This window comes from Leptonychotes weddellii, chromosome 12 (genome assembly GCF_054177405.1).
Source record: "Leptonychotes weddellii isolate Sample4059 chromosome 12, ASM5417740v2, whole genome shotgun sequence".
In the NCBI taxonomy this organism is placed as follows: Eukaryota; Metazoa; Chordata; class Mammalia; order Carnivora; family Phocidae; genus Leptonychotes; species Leptonychotes weddellii.
The window spans coordinates 52,524,963-52,543,856 of NC_138380.1; the positions used below are offsets into that span (position 1 = coordinate 52,524,963).

General features: G+C 41.1%; 1 protein-coding gene and 1 long non-coding RNA gene across 4 annotated transcripts; one reads left to right on the forward strand and one right to left on the reverse strand.

The window, feature by feature from the left end:
- The first annotated feature begins 1,288 nt into the window (after positions 1–1,288).
- On the forward strand, positions 1,289–12,533 carry LOC102731270 (anterior gradient protein 2 homolog). 2 transcript variants are annotated; one of them, XM_006736124.2, is made up of 8 exons: positions 1,289–1,371; positions 3,916–4,061; positions 4,310–4,373; positions 4,488–4,540; positions 5,909–5,982; positions 8,100–8,163; positions 10,474–10,557; positions 12,230–12,533. In XM_006736124.2, the coding sequence occupies exons 2-8, from the start codon at positions 3,923–3,925 to the stop codon at positions 12,277–12,279; spliced, it is 528 nt and encodes a 175-aa protein (XP_006736187.1). In that variant the 5' UTR covers positions 1,289–1,371; positions 3,916–3,922; the 3' UTR covers positions 12,280–12,533. The 2 variants fall into 2 exon arrangements, with proteins under 2 accessions (XP_006736187.1, XP_006736188.1); XM_006736125.3 differs by having other exon boundaries at positions 1,289–1,354.
- On the reverse strand, positions 10,511–18,636 carry LOC145716547 (uncharacterized). 2 transcript variants are annotated; one of them, XR_014139314.1, is made up of 4 exons: positions 17,167–18,633; positions 13,167–13,236; positions 11,793–12,003; positions 10,511–11,244 (listed from the first exon to the last, which is right to left on the reverse strand). It is a non-coding gene; the product is annotated as an uncharacterized LOC145716547 (long non-coding RNA). The 2 variants fall into 2 exon arrangements; XR_014139313.1 differs by having other exon boundaries at positions 11,793–13,236; positions 17,167–18,636.
- Positions 18,637–18,894: the final 258 nt, after the last annotated feature.

An 18,894-nucleotide genomic window follows, 5' to 3' on the forward strand; every position in this document is an offset into this window, starting at 1 on the left:
CAACTGACTGAGCCAACCAGTCTTCGGTCAAACTTCTAAAGAAATTACTTCTGTAAACTCATTTGGAAGTGAAAGAAAATTCACTATTTTGCCCATGGGAATTTTGGCTTTATCAAAAAATATTTATACTTGAGGGGCCCCTGGGTGGCTCAGTTGGTTAAGCGTCTGCCTTCGGCTCAGGTCATGATCCCAGGGTTCTAGGATTGAGTCCCACATGGGGCTCCCTGCTCAGCAGGGGGCCTGCTTCTTCCTCTCCCTCTGCGGCTTCCACTGCTTGTGCTCTCTTGCTCTCGTTCTGTCAAATCAATAAAATATACATATATATATGTATATACTTGAAAATGTTTTGAAATATTATGATCTTAACTCATTTTAAAAAGTTATGTTTATAGGGTTTGTATCCCATTAGTTAATTTTCTATTGCTAAAGATTTACCCATTCTGAGCTTTAAGGATTGCGTATAGCTTCATGAACAAAACTCAGGATTGAAATTTTTTATAGAAAATCAGTCTTAAAATCTTTAGTGAATAATTGCATAATCTTGAGTGAAATAAACTAGTTGCAGACCTTAGTTTCTAGGTCTGAAAAATGAGGTAAATTACTTTCTACAGGCCTTGCAGGAAAGTTTGCCGTTAAATGAGAGAATACCTGTGAATTACTTTTGAACTTTTTCGAGGGAAGTTGCTACATAAATTCAACTACAATGTAATTAATAAAAACTCATAGTATTAGGTATCTTTTTTCAATAACTTCCTCAGCTTTGAAATACTTTGTGAACACTTGATTTGTAATTTCTTCATAGCCATTGTGAATGTACATTTTGTTTGTCAGGAAGAGGAAACGTATGGTGGAAAATAATTTGTACTACAATGGAGGGTAGCAGGTCAGGTGACTGGAGGAGTTAGAATTGTGACTCATCTCTTGTGTGTTCTCAACTACATAAAAGCAATCTGCCCAAGGGGGAGGGGAAAAAATCTACAAACCACACACTCCCTCCAATCATATAAAGACAAATCAGCCTTCAGGCAAATCAAATGTCTTCATTTAAAGTTTACCTGGATTTGGCACTCTGCCCATCTTTCCAAATCTCTTAACAATATACTTTCACAAACAGTTAAAAACATACATACTGAAAAACATATCCTTCACAATGTTATTTTTAAAAACAAGGAACTCTTCAGCCCAGGGAGATCATTGCTGGGGAAAAGGAAAGCTCCTTTCTGAGTTTGCAACATGTAAATACGGGATTAGTGGGTGGGATTGAGGTGTGCTCTGAGCATAAATAGAGGCTCGGGCTGAGCCAGCACACTAGGAGGCTTGGACCGCACTGAGGCCGGCTGGCTCACACGGACAGGTGGGTGGGGAAATCAGGTAAGGCTCCGCAGGGCACTGGCTCTGATCACTTTGTAAAGTTGCAGGAATCAACAGAGAGAGAAGTGCAAGGTAGTTCCCAGGGGTTTGGAGGGGAAATAATGGAATTTCCATCAAAGGCTTACTGGGGCCTTTGTTTGGCCGGAGCTGGTAGAGGGCTGCATTCCTGAGCTGTTTCAAGGTAAGCTCTCTCCCTCTAGAAACAAGAGATTTAAGCGTGGTTGAGCTCTAACCGTGTTCAGGCCTGGGACAGGGCCCAGCATCTTCTGTAACGTCACCGTGCACTCTCACCATCAACTGCTCTGCTTCTCACCCACTGGCTAGAGCTCAGGCCCAGAGGCCTGGCAAATCTCTGCTCGGACTGCCCGCTAGGAGCTGCAATTCACAGTATTACTGCACATCAGAAAACACAGTTCTCTTTCTCCATCTGCTGTAAAGATACTCTTGTTACATCTTCAGTCTTGAAATTCATGGGATGGGCTCTAAGAGGAGAGATCTGACTGCTTTCCTGAAGCATTTATGAACAGGGATCCTGAAACCTCCTGCAAGTTCATTCCCTGCTAAAGATAAGCAGACATACAGTGACCAGTAAAAAGAGGCGGTTCCATAGAGTGTGTGTGTGTGTGTGTGTGCGCACGTGTGTATCCAAATTCTATCTCCCATGGTTAGCGTTCTGTTTTGAGGTGGTTTAGGCAGGACCCTTGCAGAGCCGAGTCCGAGTCCGCTTATTATGAAAACTTGATCGAACGAATCTCAGAAAGTGAGCCTACAGCAGTATATTTATACAGCAGGAGTGGCATTAGGCTTCAGTGAGTCATCCTGCCATAAACACATGGATTATGTCAGTAGTTCCAACCGGTGAGCTGCGGAGCAATGACAAGGGGGCATGCAGCAAGAACCATCGATGAGCCAAATAGATAAAATGCTTCACCCGGGGGTCACGATTTTTTCTGATATAAAGAGATGCTGTTGCTATAAATAAAATACAAAGTCAAATGTTTGTTGATAAATTCCAAGTAGTTATTTGCCATGATATGTTTCTGAATCAACTCATATTTTAAAGGTACAATTATGCTCACATCCAAGTTCCTGTTTTATTTTGTTTTTTCTCCTCTATGTTAAAAAGAAATCTTTGTACTAAGAAGGCTGGGAATTGCTGACCTAGAGTACACATTCTTATCCGAGTAGAAAATGAAGAAAGTGTATCTTTGCTTTTTGTTTATGTCTTTTTTGAGTAAGACATTTTGTGGCCACATACTATGATTTGGATAGATGATAACTGGTCGGCTGAAGCCAAGGCATCATCAGAATTGGGTAGCTTCAAACGCTTTTTTTAAAAACAGCTAACGCTTAGCAAAGATTCCCACTCAAGCTATCAGAACGTGAGAAACTCACCCCCCTTAAAAATACTAAGCATTGACAGCCCATCCTGCTTCCTTTGCAAGTTTATGGAGACCTACACCCATATTAGCGTGGTATTTGTGAAGCAATTTCAGTCTTTGTCTTTCCTGGAATCCATCTCTAATTCTGCACGTGAGAGATAACCACAGTGATTTACTAGTGCAACTCTCCTAGTTAGTGCACTCTCCCACTCACTCATCGATCTTATCTAACTGGTCCCTTTCCTGTCTACAGGCCTCTGCCTTGTAGTATTGTAACTTTCCTGAAGAATCAACTGTGAAATACTGGAAGGGAAAAAAAAAATTAACAAAGAGACACACACGGGTTTGGTTTCTCTGTGTCCTAAGCCCCACAGGATATTTTTGTGCCCAAAAATACATGCCCACGATCACCTACCAATAACAAGCCCATGGAGAGAGTCAGAGAATTGTTTCAGTGGAATGAACTTGCATGGACAGATTTTCGTCACCTCAGAACTAATAAATGGAATTTGAGTAAATGTTACACTAGGGAGAGAGTTAGCTGGGTATAAGTTTTCAGTTAAGTGACAAAGTTGGCAGTTTGAATTTAAATAAGGATTCGTTTTACTTAGATCTTATTCTTTAATGGCAACATCCCCATTTTAACAGAAGGCTAAAGAAGTATGTATGTGTGTTTAGGGGAATTGTTTCAAGAGGGGAAAATGGGAGCCAGCACTGCAAACTGGCAAGATTCGGAGGACTCGGTTCTGTACCCATCTCCTGAGAAATGGAGGAGGTAACCCCTAAGGTGCCTTCCAATAGTAAAATTTCTGAAATAGAAAATTTAAATGTAAATTCCCTTAGCTGTAAGAGTATATACATTTATTTTCATAAATATATCTATATACCTATTTCTATACTGTAGGTTTCTATGGAGAGCTCCATCAGTATATTTATATCTACATGGGTCTGTATCTGTTGATAGAGACAAAAGTCAGTAGATATTCACACTAGCACTCTTAGGAAAATTCTGCGCAAGGGAGTTTTTCATACCAGCTGCATGTTTTCAGTCTCAACTAAGCGTCAATTCCTTTGTATCCCAGGGTTGTGATACAGTCCGAAGGCTGTGAAGGCTGCTAATTCCCTTTTGTTTTACTGATATTTTCCTCGTTTTCCATATCAGATTTGCCATGGAGAAGATCTCGGTGTCAGCATTCTTGCTCCTTGTCGTCCTCTCTTACACTCTGGCCAAAGATATCACAGCAAAATCAGGGGCTAAGAAAGACACCAAGGACTCTGGACCCAAACTGCCCCAGACCCTCTCCAGAGGTACGAGTCAGCTTTTGGTCGCCTTTCAGTGCCACTTCATTGAGAAGCTGAGGCTTGTGTGCCAAAAATATTCTTGAACGTGTTTCTTCTAAATGTATCAAAGTTTATCATTAATTCTACTTTCTTTAGAGGGTTTTGCATTCGATTAGTATCTAGTATATATTTAGCCCAGTCTTTACCATTGCTTTTCAACAGCTTTAGTCTGAAATTGCAATAGCTTTTAAATATACTGGTTCCTTTTGTTCTAGGTTGGGGTGATCAACTCATCTGGACTCAGACCTATGAAGAAGCTTTATACAAATGCAAGACAAGGTAAAGACGAGGGTCACAGAGTTCTCTTAAAGCTCCCAGGAGCACCCTCTAGTGATATGTAGCTTTACATAAAATCTTACTAATTAAAAATTACCCCATCTCTGTCTCTTACAGCAACAAGCCCTTAATGATTATTCATCACTTGGATGAATGCCCACACAGTCAAGGTAATTTATTCTTCTAAATATAATTTCCTTTATAGGCTTTTAGCTTTAGGGACAAGGTTCAGGTCACTCATCTTTTTATCCTTAGTGCCTAGCACAGTTAAATAAAACAGAATATCTTATGTAATAAAACATATTTTAAAGTAAATTCAAATATTTCCATACTTTGTGTTAACCAGTGGTGCACATTTTGAAAAAAAAAAAAAAACAACTCTAGGATCCATCCTTGACTTCTTGCTTTCTCTTGTATCTTGTATCTCCTACATCAGCAAATACCACTGCTTTACCTTCCAAATATATCCAGAAGCCAGCCCCAGCTTGATGGGTGTGTAAGCTGTGCAGTCACACAAGGCCCTGGAAGTTTCCTATGCTGGATTTAAAACTCTGCTTGTTGCTGTCTTAAAAATTCGTAGTAATTTTTGAGTAAGGGGCTCCATAATTTTGTTTTCTCCTGGGCTCCATATATCATGTAGGTCCTGCCCAAATCCAGCCACTTCCTATTGACTCATTTTACCGCCCTGATCCAAGCCAAGATCACATCTTGTCTAGACTATTTTAACAGCCACCTAACTGATCACCGTGCACTTAGCTCTCCATACCGAACCAGAGTGAGGCTGTTAAACATAAATCAGACCCTTTCACTCATGTGCTCAAGTGGCTTCTTATCACAAGTAAATGAAATCTAAATTCCTGATCATGGCCTACAAGGCTGGACATAATCTGGCCCCTGGCTATCTTTGCGTTCTTACCATTCTGCCCTTGTTTTTTCTCTATTCCGTCTAGCCTGGCCTTTGCATTTTTCCTCGTCCTGAGACCTAAGCTCATTCCTGCCTTAGGGCTAATGCTCTTGCAGCCTCCTCTGCCTAGCATGACAGACCCCCAAAATCTTCAAATGGATCATTCTCTCCTTTAATGTCACCTCCTCTGAGAGTTCTACCTTGAACATTCTAGAGCTCTTAAACCTCTTGCCTTGCTTTATTTTTCTTTAAAGTGCATATCTCCACCTGAAGTTATTAGATAACCTGCTTACTTGTTTATGGTCTGTTTCCCACATAAGCATTTGAGCTTTAGGAAGACAGCACATTACCTTTCTTTCTTCTTATTTTTTTTTCATGAAGCCGGTTGTACCACATGATAATCACTCAGTAAATATGGATTGAAAAAAAAAAGGACAAATGAATGAATGATTGAATGAGTGAATGGCAATCAGCAAAGGTAGTCAGTGGCCTAGATATTACTTCACTACTCATTTGCTAAAAAGGCAAAGTTGGATATTACATTAAAAATACAGTTCAGCTTAAAATATAAGAGAGAGCAATGGTGTCAGTCAGCGAGGAGATGGATACTTACTGATTCTTCTGTTTATTCTAGCTTTAAAGAAAGTGTTTGCTGAAAATAAAGAAATCCAGAAATTGGCAGAGCAGTTTGTCCTCCTCAATCTAGTTGTAAGTTCACTTTTCATCATCACTGACATTTCTCCATGGCTCATTATTTGAAATGGATGATTCATTTTTCCTATGCCTGTTAGTCACACTGCACTGACTGGGGTCTGTTCCAGAGATCTCATCTCACAGATTACGGAGGAAAAAGATATTTTACTAATAATCTATCTTGCATGGCTGTGCTTTTATTTAGTAATTGACGATTTTAGGCTGTCTGAAAAATAGCCTCTGTGGTCAGGATTTTCTCAGTTGCTGTAAAAACTGGAAGGCTTTTGTCCGTGCAGATCTCTTCCTGTGCCCTTTTCCCTAAATTCCTGGTGCTCTACACCTCTTCTTAGACCTCGGCTTCTCTCTCCCTGCACCCCTTCTTAGTCCTTGGCTCCTCTCTCCCCAGGAGTGACAGTGTCCCGGGCTGTCTAAAGCAAATCAGTGCAGGGGCTTAAGCCTCCCCTCGCATGTGCATTCCACCATCAATGCCCTTCCTGATGGTCGAGCTGTCTGCAAGTTCTTTCTATTCAGCTACAAATAGGTTCCACTTTTCCTTCCAAAAGGAAACAAGCGAACAATAAACAACTCACAAAACTACTCTCCCTAGCCCTATGTCCTTTCCCTCCCTCCTTCCCCCTTTGCCCCCTTCCCTCTCCCTTTCCCTCTCTCTCCGCTCTTCACAAGCTGACAAAGGTTGGCTTCTTCAAAGAAGCAGCATCAGTTCTTCCTCACCTCCCTTCCACAGGCTCCTATTCCTCTTCCTACCTTTTAATATTAGTGACTTGGTGAATCTCTGCTTGACTTACTTCTCAATATTTTATATTCTCTTTTTAATATTTTATATTCTTTATGGATAACTTCATCTACATCTGCCTTTAATCAATGCCCACGCACTGCTAATTGCCAAATCTTACCTGAACACGCAACAATTTCCAACTTGTGTGTGCAACCGTGGCCCAGATTTTGCATTATTAGCTTAAACTCAACGTGTTCAACACTGAATTTATCGCTTGGTGCAGGATTTTCCAACAGCTCTCTGTTCTTTATTCCATGTTTCACTGAAAGTTTCATTCGAGATTGCGCTCTCCTACTCACCTCCAGCAGTCAAGAAACCCTGTGGTTCTAACTTCTAAATATTCTTGCTGTAGGTCACTTCCCTATCAAGTGAGGACCACTGTTTAATGTAAGAATTTCTCTCTTTGCCTAGTTTACTACAGTATTACTAAGTGGCTCCCTGCCTACAAAATAAATCCCAGCTAATCCCACGTGGCCATCAGGGGACTGACTCTAAAAACCACACTGGGATCATGGTACTTTGAAATCCCTCCAGTGGTTCTGATCTATTCATGAACACACGCAAACACTGGCACGGTGTGCAAGACCTCTCACGAGCCGGCCCCGGAAGCAGCTCTCTAGCATCTTCTCTCACCACTGCCTCGTGCGTCCTCTTTCAATCCTCCCAAAACACATGGTCCTCCCAGAAAGTGCCGTGCCTTTCCTCTACCTTTGTGCAATCTCTCCCCACTGCCTGGAGTAACCTTGTTTTCCATGTACCTGACTCTTATTCATTTTTTTAAGACTCCTCCCCACCCACTTCAGAGAGTCTTAGTCGACCTTGCATACAGGGTTAAATGCCCTGTTCTGGTCACCCACGGCACCTTCGCGTCCTCCTTCATAACACCGCACCAACTGGATCCTCAGTATTCATTTTCTTACCTGTATCTCTCAACTGACGTGCATTCCTTAAAGATGAGTGCCATAAGCCTATTTGTTTCTGTAATTTCTCCAAAAATGACTTGGTTTTTTTCACTGTTCTATTTCCTCCCATCTCATCCAAGACGTCTTCCCCAAATGCCATAACTCCCTCCGTAGTCTCCCTTCTTGAACTTTTTTGCTCTTTATCATGTTCATTCAGCTCTCTACCTCAGGTTCTGTATTATGGTTGGCTCTCTTGTTTATTATTTCATGTGTGTAGCTTGCCCCTCATCTGTATTATTAACTCTCTGTGGAAGAGATGTGCCTTACAGTATCTCGAGACGCCCCCCCCAGTAATGAACAGATTTCTGTATTAACAAGTTTGACAATACCTCAAGAATAGACAAACTAAAAGCTGTCTTTTCTTTTAATCTTAGTATGAAACAACTGACAAACACCTTTCTCCTGATGGCCAATATGTCCCCAGGATCATGTTTGTTGGTAAGTAAAAATGACAATGAGATTAAGCACACTGATAATTGCCCAAGTGCCGTGATATCTCGTCTTCCGACACCCCCTCCCTCATCTGCCACTCCATCATGGCCAATGCCATTGCCACGGCCTAGCAAGGGGTAGAACATTCCTTTACATTTCTCCACATTTCTTCATTAGAAAATTCAAGCTTCCACTTATTTCCACGTTTGTTTCTCATCTACTAAAGTAAACTTATCATGTCCTGTCACAAATACATCAGAGAAGGAAGCACCCTGTTAACTATTTAAATGTATTGCCCATTTTCCTGAATACATCAGGCCAGTAAATTCTTAGTTTTCATCAGGCAAACTTCCAATTTGTATGTTGGATTTTTCTTTCTGACATTTTTTGTAATTATTTGTGGGCAAGTTAGGAATATGGCTGGCAGAAAAGAAATCAGAGGAGCCATGCTCCTTCCAGCCACTGGTATTTTTCATGTGCTGTTCCCTCTGCTGGAAGGCTTTTCCTGCTTCCCCCATGCACCTGCCCATGACCTAGTCATCACTGTCATTCCCTGACCTGGCACAATCGCCATTATGTGCTCTTGTGGCACCGTGCTCCTCTCAACAGTCACTCTTTTCTCAGATACAATTTTGTATTTACTGGGTGATTGTTTAGTATCTCTTTTCCCCCATAGGGGGAAATATGCAGCTCTTTGTGGCTGGGACTGTGTTTCTTCTGACCATATTTTCAGCGTGACCCTGTGGTAGGCTGGCAATAAATATTCGTTAAATGATTGGACACATGAATTGAGATTGACTTTGAGCCAAGTCATACTGATTTAAGGACAATGAATAAATAAATCCATCACATGGCAGAGCTCACCTGATCAAGTGGTGCACCTGTGTGATCCATCCAAGTTCACACTAAATGCACAGAACAGGGGAGAGGAACAAGTGAAGGATCAAAAGGAGGAAGGCTGAACTCGAGCTAATTTTATAGATTCAGTTATGTTCAGATTTAGAAAATCTACAACGTTTAAATTGGGACTTTATAGGTCATCCAGTGACACTCTGCGCAGGAATTCTTTTCATAGGATTTATTCCCGTCTAAGGGCATTTTAACGCACATTCAATTCCTTCCAAAAGAACCAACTCCAGCTCAGGAGTGTAGACGCTGGCTACAGATTAGAATCACCTAGAAGATTTTAAAAAATCAAGCTGCCGGGGCCACACCTCAAAGCAATTAAATCAGAATCTTGCCGGGATGGGAGGCAGAAGGTATTTCTTGAAGCTCTGGAGGTGGTTCAAGGTTTGCAGCCAGCTGCAGGGGGCAGCTCTGTGAGCCCTTGGTTGCCTGTTTCAAAAGCTTTTCTTATGTTAATTTATTACAAAGAGTAGACCCTGCGTTTGTATCCTCCGCACGTAGCAGAAGTATAATAGGTTTTAAGTCTTTGTTGAACAAATAAATGTCTGCTTTTTGTAATTAACGTCAGTGGGGCCCATTCCAACATTCTGAAATGACAGATTGTCCACTAAAGTACCACTGGTTCTCCCGTGCCTCCTTCATCTGATTTTCAGGACGTGTACCTTAGGCCCCTTCAATCCTCCCTGACAAGGCAAGGTTTCTAGGCCTGTGTAGATCCTAGTACCTCCCCTGGCGATACACCTTATTTTCAAAATGCCTTCTTTTCTCATTAGTTGATAGCCTCAAATTAAATATAAAACATGGAAAAATGGATTTAAACCTCTAGGGATGTAGGTGTGCATAAGGGAAGACTCCTAAATCTTTATTTTTTAAATGCAGCTGGATATCAATAGAGTGAAAAATAGAGAGGGCCCTACATGCTTATTTGACCTTTGCCACTCTTAAGGGTTTGCGTTCTTTTACTCATTAAAAACAACCTTGGGTTTTAAAAACTAGCATTGGATGTGGGTTTCTAATTATCTAGGTTGCTCTTGGTAACACACTGAGATTACAACATGGGCATTTCAAAAGTTTAAAATAGTTCTTTAGTAGAGAATGCCAGTGTTTTCACCAAAGCACCCAACACCCCCCTGCCGGGATGTCTTCTTCTGTCTTCAGGTTGCTATAGATAGGACAGCAGGGTTCATAACCTTTCCCACAAATAGCATTGCGCAGCTGTCGAGGGCTCCGGGCCCTGCTTTGGGGACTGGCAGCCACAGGCCCGGTTGCAGAGGAGACGGACTAGAACTCCATGAGGCAGATCGCACGCTGTGTTCCTTTCCCTGGCCATGGACAAGTATGTGGGCTTCCTCATGCAACAGAGCTTACTTGGAAACATCGACTCCATTCTTGTTTGCTTTTTCTTTGCAGACCCATCCCTGACAGTTAGAGCTGACATCACTGGAAGATACTCGAATCGTCTCTATGCTTATGAACCTTCAGATGTAGCTCTACGTAAGTGTCACCTCCTGTGAACATGTCTATTGCTGTTGCACTAAGAGTAGAGTCCATGATGAGGAGGGAGAAAGCTGGGCTCCGACACACAGAGACTCAATTTGACACTGACTAGCCTTGTGTCCCTCAGGCAGATCATATTCACTGTGGTCTCATTCATTCATTCATTCATTCATTCATTTATTTTAAGATTTTATTTATTTATTTGACAGAGAGAGAGACAGCGAGAAAGGGAACACCAGCAGGGGGAGGGGGAGAGGGAGAAGCAGGCTTCCCGCGGAGCAGGGAGCCCGATGTGGGGCTCGATCCCAGGACCCTGGGATCATGACCTGAGCCGAAGGCAGATGCTTAAGGACTGAGCCATCCAGGCGCCCCATCACTGTGGTCTCATTTATTTAAATCTCAATGAAAGATTCTTTAGATTGGGTATCTTTTTATCTAGAAGGATTTTATGACCATATTACCTGCTTTTCAATGTTTCCTTAGGCGCCCTCTCGTACAAAGTCCTACCACAGAATCAATAACTGTGTTATTACACCAGTAGTAGGAATCTGCATGCCCTAAATACTTCTTCCAAATAATGAAAGTGAAATAACGTAGTTCCGTGCGTTGATGTTGAGTTTAAGTTCAGTTTTAAAGATCAGTAGGAAAGATGGTTCCCAGGACTTGGCAAGATGCTCACTTTCCCTGGAGTTGCCATAAAATGGAAAGGAAAAAAAAAAAGTTAAGAAACTCAGGGCAGACAAAGCACCTCAATAGGAGACTGTAGCTATAGGTGTGACATCGAATTAGTCCTTCTGGGAAGACAAATGGGTTCCGTCCTAAGAACCAATCCTGCTCAATGACTAGTTCTAGAGCTGCCTGGAACTGTACTGCCCAATAGGTGAGCCATGAGCTCCATGTAGCTCTTTAACATTACATTAATTAAAAGTTAAAATTCAGGGGCGCCTGGGTGGCTCAGTCAGTTAAGCGACTGCCTTCGGCTCAGGTCATGATCCTGGAGTCCCGGGATCGAGTCCCGCATCAGGCTCCCTGCTCGGTGGGGAGTCTGCTTCTCCCTCTGACCTTCCTCCTTCTCATGCTCTCTGTCTCTCATTCTCTCTCTCTCAAAAAAAAAAAAAAAAAAAAAAGTTAAAATTCAATTCCTCAGGCACACTAACCACAGTTTAAGTACTCAACGCACAGGCACTGAATATTTTTGACCATCACAGAAATACCTACTGAGTGGCACTGACCTAGAACAGCATGCTGGGGAGAAGACTTGAGGCTGCATCTCGGCCGCAGCAAAGATTATCACGGTCCATTAGCGAGCAATGCCTCCAGTGGGTGCGGGAGGACCAGGGAAGTACATGCCAAGTACTGGCCATTCTCGAGATAATGGCATATTTCTTAGTACGACTTTGGACTCCTTAAAGGCATGTATCCTGCACAGGTAATATCACAGTGCTTTGTAGAAAAGACACGTGATAAATATTGGAAGAGAACTGGATTGTAGTAAAACCATGTCACATACTTCTAGAAAAAAATGTCTCACAAAATTACCAACTATTCACCCTATCATGAAATAGCACCCCATTCAACAATGAATAAAGTACCCAAATTTAGGGGTTTACTAGAGCTATCAATATAATTTCTGGTGGCATCTTGACTGTGGCAACTTTTTCCCCATTAGTGCTCGACAACATGAAGAAAGCTCTCAAGTTGCTGAAGACTGAATTGTAGAGAAAAAACGTCTGCAAGCTTTTCCCTCTGTGTCTGAGCCTGAGACTTAGAACCAGAGGAGATGCTAGAAGACACTGGAGAATGCAGGCACACTGATGGACATGCTGATTGGATTATGGTTATTGTTACAACAGCTATTTTTTTAAAATCTGGTTTCAAGTATATATGCATGAAAACAATATTGCATACTACCAGAGTAAGCCATGCTTCTTTTTTTTAAAAAAATAAATAAATCCTTTTGGGGGTGTTCAGACTGTTATTTTTCCTCCAACTTAGTCCTTCAGAGAAAACCTATTTAGTTCATTCACCAAATAGGACTTCTGGACACACGAAATATTCAAAGAGGAGAAAAACTGACTTATCTGGAGCAATGAAGACCAAAGACAGTCCAAGTTAACACATCACTATATAGTTTCTCACTGGGTGACTAGAAGTAGACATGAGCTTAGTCAATATACGTATCAAAAAAGAGTATGTGTTTAAAAGAATATGTAGAAAGGCACCCCAAGAAGATCAGGTACTTCCTTGAAGACAACCCCTCCCCACCCAGGCCAGAAACTCCTATGTACACACTTTACTTCAAGAATTCAATTTTAGTTGGATTTTGCACAATTGAACCCTCTCAGAGAAAGTCTCTGACAGATAGCTTTCTCCATCAGAGCCCTAATTTTGTGAAAAGGTCAAAGAACATCTGTACCCATGAACATACCCTAAAGAAAGCCTAAGAATTCGCCTTATAATACATTTGGTCGCTCAAGATTTTAGAGCACCGCCCTGGAATAAATTTAGTTGAGTTGTTCCCATCTTCACTAAAACGTGACTAGCTGGGAGAAGAGCAAAGGTAATGACATCATGTCTATGAGCAGAGGTCAGAGGTCACCACTTACTTTTGGAGAAGTTGAGAGAGGTGGTGGCTTTCAATAGGGGAGAAGCTTTCGCTACTTTCAACTCTTGATTCTGAATGACAAAAATTAGAACTGTGTATTAATTTCTTCACTACATATTGAATCTCACATTCATTGTCACATGGAATTTCTTTATCACCCAGCCCCCACTGACTTCTTTGGCCCATGAATGGCCATGGTGGTCCGTACCATGCTTTGAATATTGATATATTATCTATTGCTTGTCTTGACAAACTTTTCTTTGGCATTATTATCTTTTCCAGGGCAGAATATACATTTTAAATTCTTTTCTCTTTCACAGTACTATCAAAAAACTATGTACTAATAGGGTCTGTGTACATATGGTTGATTTAATGACATACAAATCCTCAGTAAAAATATTGGCAGAGGGATTGGGCTCTCTTCTTACAAATAGGTACATATGTTGGGGGCGCCTGGGTGGCTCAGTCATTAAGCATCTGCCTTCAGTTCAGGTCATGGTCCCAGGATCCTGGGATCGAGCCCCACATCGGGCTCCCTGCTCAGTGGGAAGCTTGCTTCTCCCTCTCCCACTACCCCCTGCTTGTGTCCCCTCTCTCGCTGTGTCTCTCTCTGTCAAATAAATAAATAAAATCTTAAAAACAAAACAAAACGAAAAAACAAACAAGTAGGTACATATGTTAAAAAGGTTAAATATTATATTTAGAAAGTTCTCTGAGAGTTAATGAAGGGGAAAAAAGAGTTTTCACTTATATACAAATATTTTGAATGACAACTTCTAAGATGTTCAGGTTTCCTCTATAGTACAGCAGAATAAAAATTAAAAAATTGGTTTTTTTATCAAGCTGATATAAAATTAAGTCCTTAAAGTTTGTTGCATGACAAAATGTTACTTGAACAACATATATAATTTTTAAGATATAAATACATCTCTGGGAAGTCAAATGTTAAGGTTGCAAGGAAGATAAATCTCCCTTAGAAAAGTGTTAAACAGAGACATGGTCTCCTCTACTTCTGAGAATTTGTCCTCCTGCAAATCAGGAAATCATCCAAGACAAAGTTCTGTGAAGATGCCGATGGCAACATTATTTAAACATACTTAAAAAAAATGGCAACCACCAAATATAGTGGTTACATCGTGTATTAACACAAAGTGCACTATGTCGTCATCTATAAACATAAACAGTGTGAACAGAAAGAATAAGTGAACAAGAATATAGGTATTTCTGTGCTGTAATTGTAATTCCAGGAAGTATGTGAGAAGTGAAGCTGTAAAGAGAAGAACTTCTGCTTGAAGCTTATGGAAATCATTAGCAAAGCCTGTTCATTCTTATCATCCCACAATCTTTCCTGTGTGTTCAAATAAACTGAAGCGAAAGCATACCTTGACTATTTCTCTAATTACACAGAACTGGAAGAAAGCTGTAAGCCTAGAGAACATTATTTCAAACAACGGAAGCAAAATGTTGGTAACACAGTGGGAACACGAAATGGTACAACCACTGTGAAAACCAATGTGACTGTTCCTCAAGAACTTTAGCTTAGAGTTACCATACGATCCAGTAATTCCACTTCCAAACACCTGAAAGCAGGAAAAAAACTCTATCTGTGCATTCACGTTTGTAGCAGCATGATTCACAATAGCCAGTAGGTGGAAGCAACCCAAACGTCCAATCGGCGGCTGAATGGATCAACAAAATGTGGCATATGCCAACAAGGGAACACTATTCAGCCTTTAAAAGGAAGGATCCTGACACCTGCTACAACATGGATGAACCTTGAAAACATTAGGTTAAGTGAATAACGAAACCAGTCACATAAGGACGAACACTGTGTTTCCACTTACATGAGGGATCTGGAAGAGTCAGATTCACTGACACAGGAGAATGGCAGTTGTCAGGGGCTAACGGAAGAGGGGGAAGGGGGTGGGGGGATTGTTTGCCAGGTGCACACTGTCAGCTTGGGAAGATGAAAAAGCTCATGGGGATGGTGGTTGGGTCACACTGTGAATGCACTTAATGACACTTTATTACACACTTAAAAATAGTTAAAATGAGGGGCGCCTGGACGTCTCAGTCGGTTCAGCATCTGCCTTCGGCTCAGGTCATGATCCCAGAGTCCTGAGATCAAGCCCCGTGTTGGGAATCCCTGTTCAGCGGGGAGTCTGCTTCTTCCTCTCGCTCTGCCTGCTTGCGCTCACTCGCTCTCTCTGTCAAATGAATAAAATCTTAAAAAAAAATAAAATGATACATTTTATGCTATGTGTATTTTACCACGCTAAAAAAAAAGAATGTTTTAATCAGTTTTATTGGAGGCCCCTCATCTTAGGGGGAAAAAGGGTAATTTAGAAAAAACTTGGTAACAAATCATCTGTGAGTCATTTACACAGATGATCAACATGCCTGGTTAAACCATTTTCACCTGCTTGAGAACTGCAGTCTTCAATCATCTACCACAGTTTAGCTCTGCTTTGGGTTTTTGTGCGTTTCAGGCATTCACTAATCCTAAGTAGCTTCTAAGGTCCTTATATTTAGCAGTCACTGGTGAGCACAGGAGTGGGGGTGGGGGGAGGGGGGAGATAAAAAAAAGCTCTAAGGCAAGAACAGAAATTCCTTCAGTTACTCACCAAGGAGGCAGAGTTCAAAATCCAAGTGAGCCTAACTTTTTAAAAAGCCACTTGTCAAGTTGTCACCTCATCAACCGTAAAAACCAGATCCTGAAAGTAAACAACAATGGTTTCACCCTCCAAGTGATATCACAGTCCACTGTTTGCCGTATAATCTAACTCAGGCAACTCCCTCCCGCCCTCATTTGAAAATGAATTCCAAAAGCGGATTTTCCTGAGGAGAGTGGATGAGAAGTAGCCTGGCCTATGGTAGAAGAGTCTGATTTTTCCCCCTTGCCCACTATCTCAGGAGGTATGTCAAGGACTACAATTACCCAGTTGTGATGGGTAATTGTAACAGAGGAAGACCTCTGTGGAGAAATGGGGTAAAGGGCATTACTGGATTGCTCCCTAAAGTTGTTTAGAAAACACTGACCAACAACACATACCGTAATTGCATTTGGCATAGCCAGGTGTAAAAATTAACTGCCAGACCCAAACATAACGAGTGCCTAGTAACTTTATACAAATCCCCTCCACATTTCCAGAAACCTGAACAACTTGGTCTTTAACTTTATTGTCCACTCTAATAAAACAACTGACGTGCGAATGATCATATTTGTACAATCACATGCCTGGAAGTGTTTTTTCTCCTATGAAATATTATGAAAAAAATGCAATTCTAATTTGTTCAGTACCAGCTATAAAGTGAAATTGTTTCATATATTTACTTGGTGCATTTTCAAAAGGATGAATAAACTTAAACAGGGTTAAACAAATACTTAGAAAAAGTGTAGGAGGAGGTTTTTGGTTCAAGGAAACTAAGAACTTAAAGCCCCACTTCTGGATTCTTTTCCCTCTCTGAAAGGTTTTTCTCAGCAGCATATGACTTGGGTTGAACATGCAGAACTGGTTTTCAGACCAAACTGGTTGTTTCAATCACAGAGTGTCTGAGATGAATTTATGCCACATGAACTCTGATTTTAGAAATTGTAGCCTAACATTTTTCCTTTGTATTAGCATTTTATTAACTAAAGTTTCACCCTTCACACCAAAGCTGACTGGGCAAATGGAATATGTAAATAGGGAATAAGAGAAATTTTAAAAATGAGTAGAGCTTCCTTTTTAAATAAATGCTAGGTGGCGGGAGAGAGAGGCGCTCTTGAGTATGCATTATGGACATTTGTTTTAATTCAAGGACAGACCCTCCTCTGACCCCCTCCTCTGATCCCGTGTGTTTACGGGCAACATTTCTATGCACACAGGAAGCGGCGCTCCTGTAATCCTGGGATCAGCCTGACTTCTGCAGCCTCATTAGCAGCCACTTGGGAATCAGGAGAGACCTATTCAGAGGCCTTCCCAGCAGGTGTATAATAAACTGTGCAATGTGAGCTGTACCTCTGCACACGGACACAAACCGAGATCGCAGGAGGCCTCCCAGGACAATCTATCATCTTCAGATCTGCCTGCGGGAACAGAAAGCCCAAATTAATCTAACAAGGCTACTCCTGGTACTTGAAAACGTATTATTTCTTGAGTGGCGAGTCATTAGTTATGACCCACTCTCATAATCCTATAGTTCAGTAGCCCTAAAGATTCATGCTTCCCAGGCCCTGATTTGTAATCGGGTTGACCCAAATAAGGCCACTGCAATTAGAGCCCAAGCCAAAGCTATGGAAAAGCTCTTTCCAATACAGTCATCTGTACCAAGAAAAGTATCACAGTAAGAGGCACCAGAATCTCATGGAACTTCAAGATGTAATAAAGCAAACAAGGAAAATTCAGAAGGCCTTAATGACGAGACAGTATGCAAAAATCTCACTTGCTCCATGTGTCACTTATAATCTCATCTTACGGTATAAGTAGGAACATTGTTAGGGTTGCCCAGAGCTCAATATGGCATTGAAGGATAGCAGACTATGCCACTCTCTGGCATCAAGATTATTTTGAGCTCATTATTTCTGAAAAAATGCAGACGTAGGAGGAGCTCTGTAAACAGAGAATTTAACCCTTCATTAAAGGAAATTTATACTTCTAAAGGAAATCTCTATATGTAAGAGTGTCTCCTTTTCTCTGTACCAGGAAGAGGATGACTCTAGATCACAAGAAACTTAGCACTGCACAAGTCACTGACTTAAATCTATGTAACAAGTCTTACCTTTGTTTATAGTGCTTTTCCTGGTAACCCTAACTGTCCTTCCCTCCAATTCTCACACCCCAACACACATACCTTTATTTAGTCTTTAGCTAAAGATAGTATCTAATATGGTATCTTGGGCCATCTTGGGGAATTACTCCGTTTTGGGTAATATCTTACGTATACATGTTAATAGATATGTATGCATGTTAATAAACCTGGTTTTCTCTTGTTAATCTGATTTGTATTAGATAGGGTCTAAGACAAGAACTTAGAAGAGTAAAGGGGAAATTATTTTTCCTCCCTTACTGTATCATAGGAATTGCACAATTGGGTTTTCTTGAAAGATCAGCCAGTCTTCCAGAATCATGGAGGTGAAACAACCACAGAATGCTCTAAAATTCTAGAGATCGACCATTTGCCCTCTTTCTTGGCCTAAAACCCATCATAATGACAATTACCAATAAAATACTATATTCTACATAGAATGCAAGACAAGAATTTAATAATTGTCAGTAACATGAAAGAACTTACATATTGTCCCCAAATAAATGCGAATGACTTCTCTTTTTAAAAAACAGTTATCGGGCGCCTGGGTGGCTCAGTCGGTTAAGCGACTGCCTTCGGCTCAGGTCATGATCCTGGAGTCCCAGGATCGAGTCCCACATCAGGCTCCCTGCTCAGCAGCGAGTCTGCTTCTCCCTCTGACCCTCCTCCCTCTCATGCTCTCTGTCTCTCATTCTCTCTCTCGCAAATAAATAAACTCTAAAAAAAAATAAAAATAAAAATAAATAAATAAAAAACAGTTCTCACTATGGAGAAAATATTAAACACTGACACATTTTCAAGAAAGAATTTGGGGAGGACTACCAGTAGACATTAGTGCTGGAAGTTCATTTCGGTGGCTGGATTATACATGAAAATAGCAGCACTCGGCTCTAAGTCAAAGAAAACAAAGCAATAAAGGAAAGAATTCCACTTCACTTAAT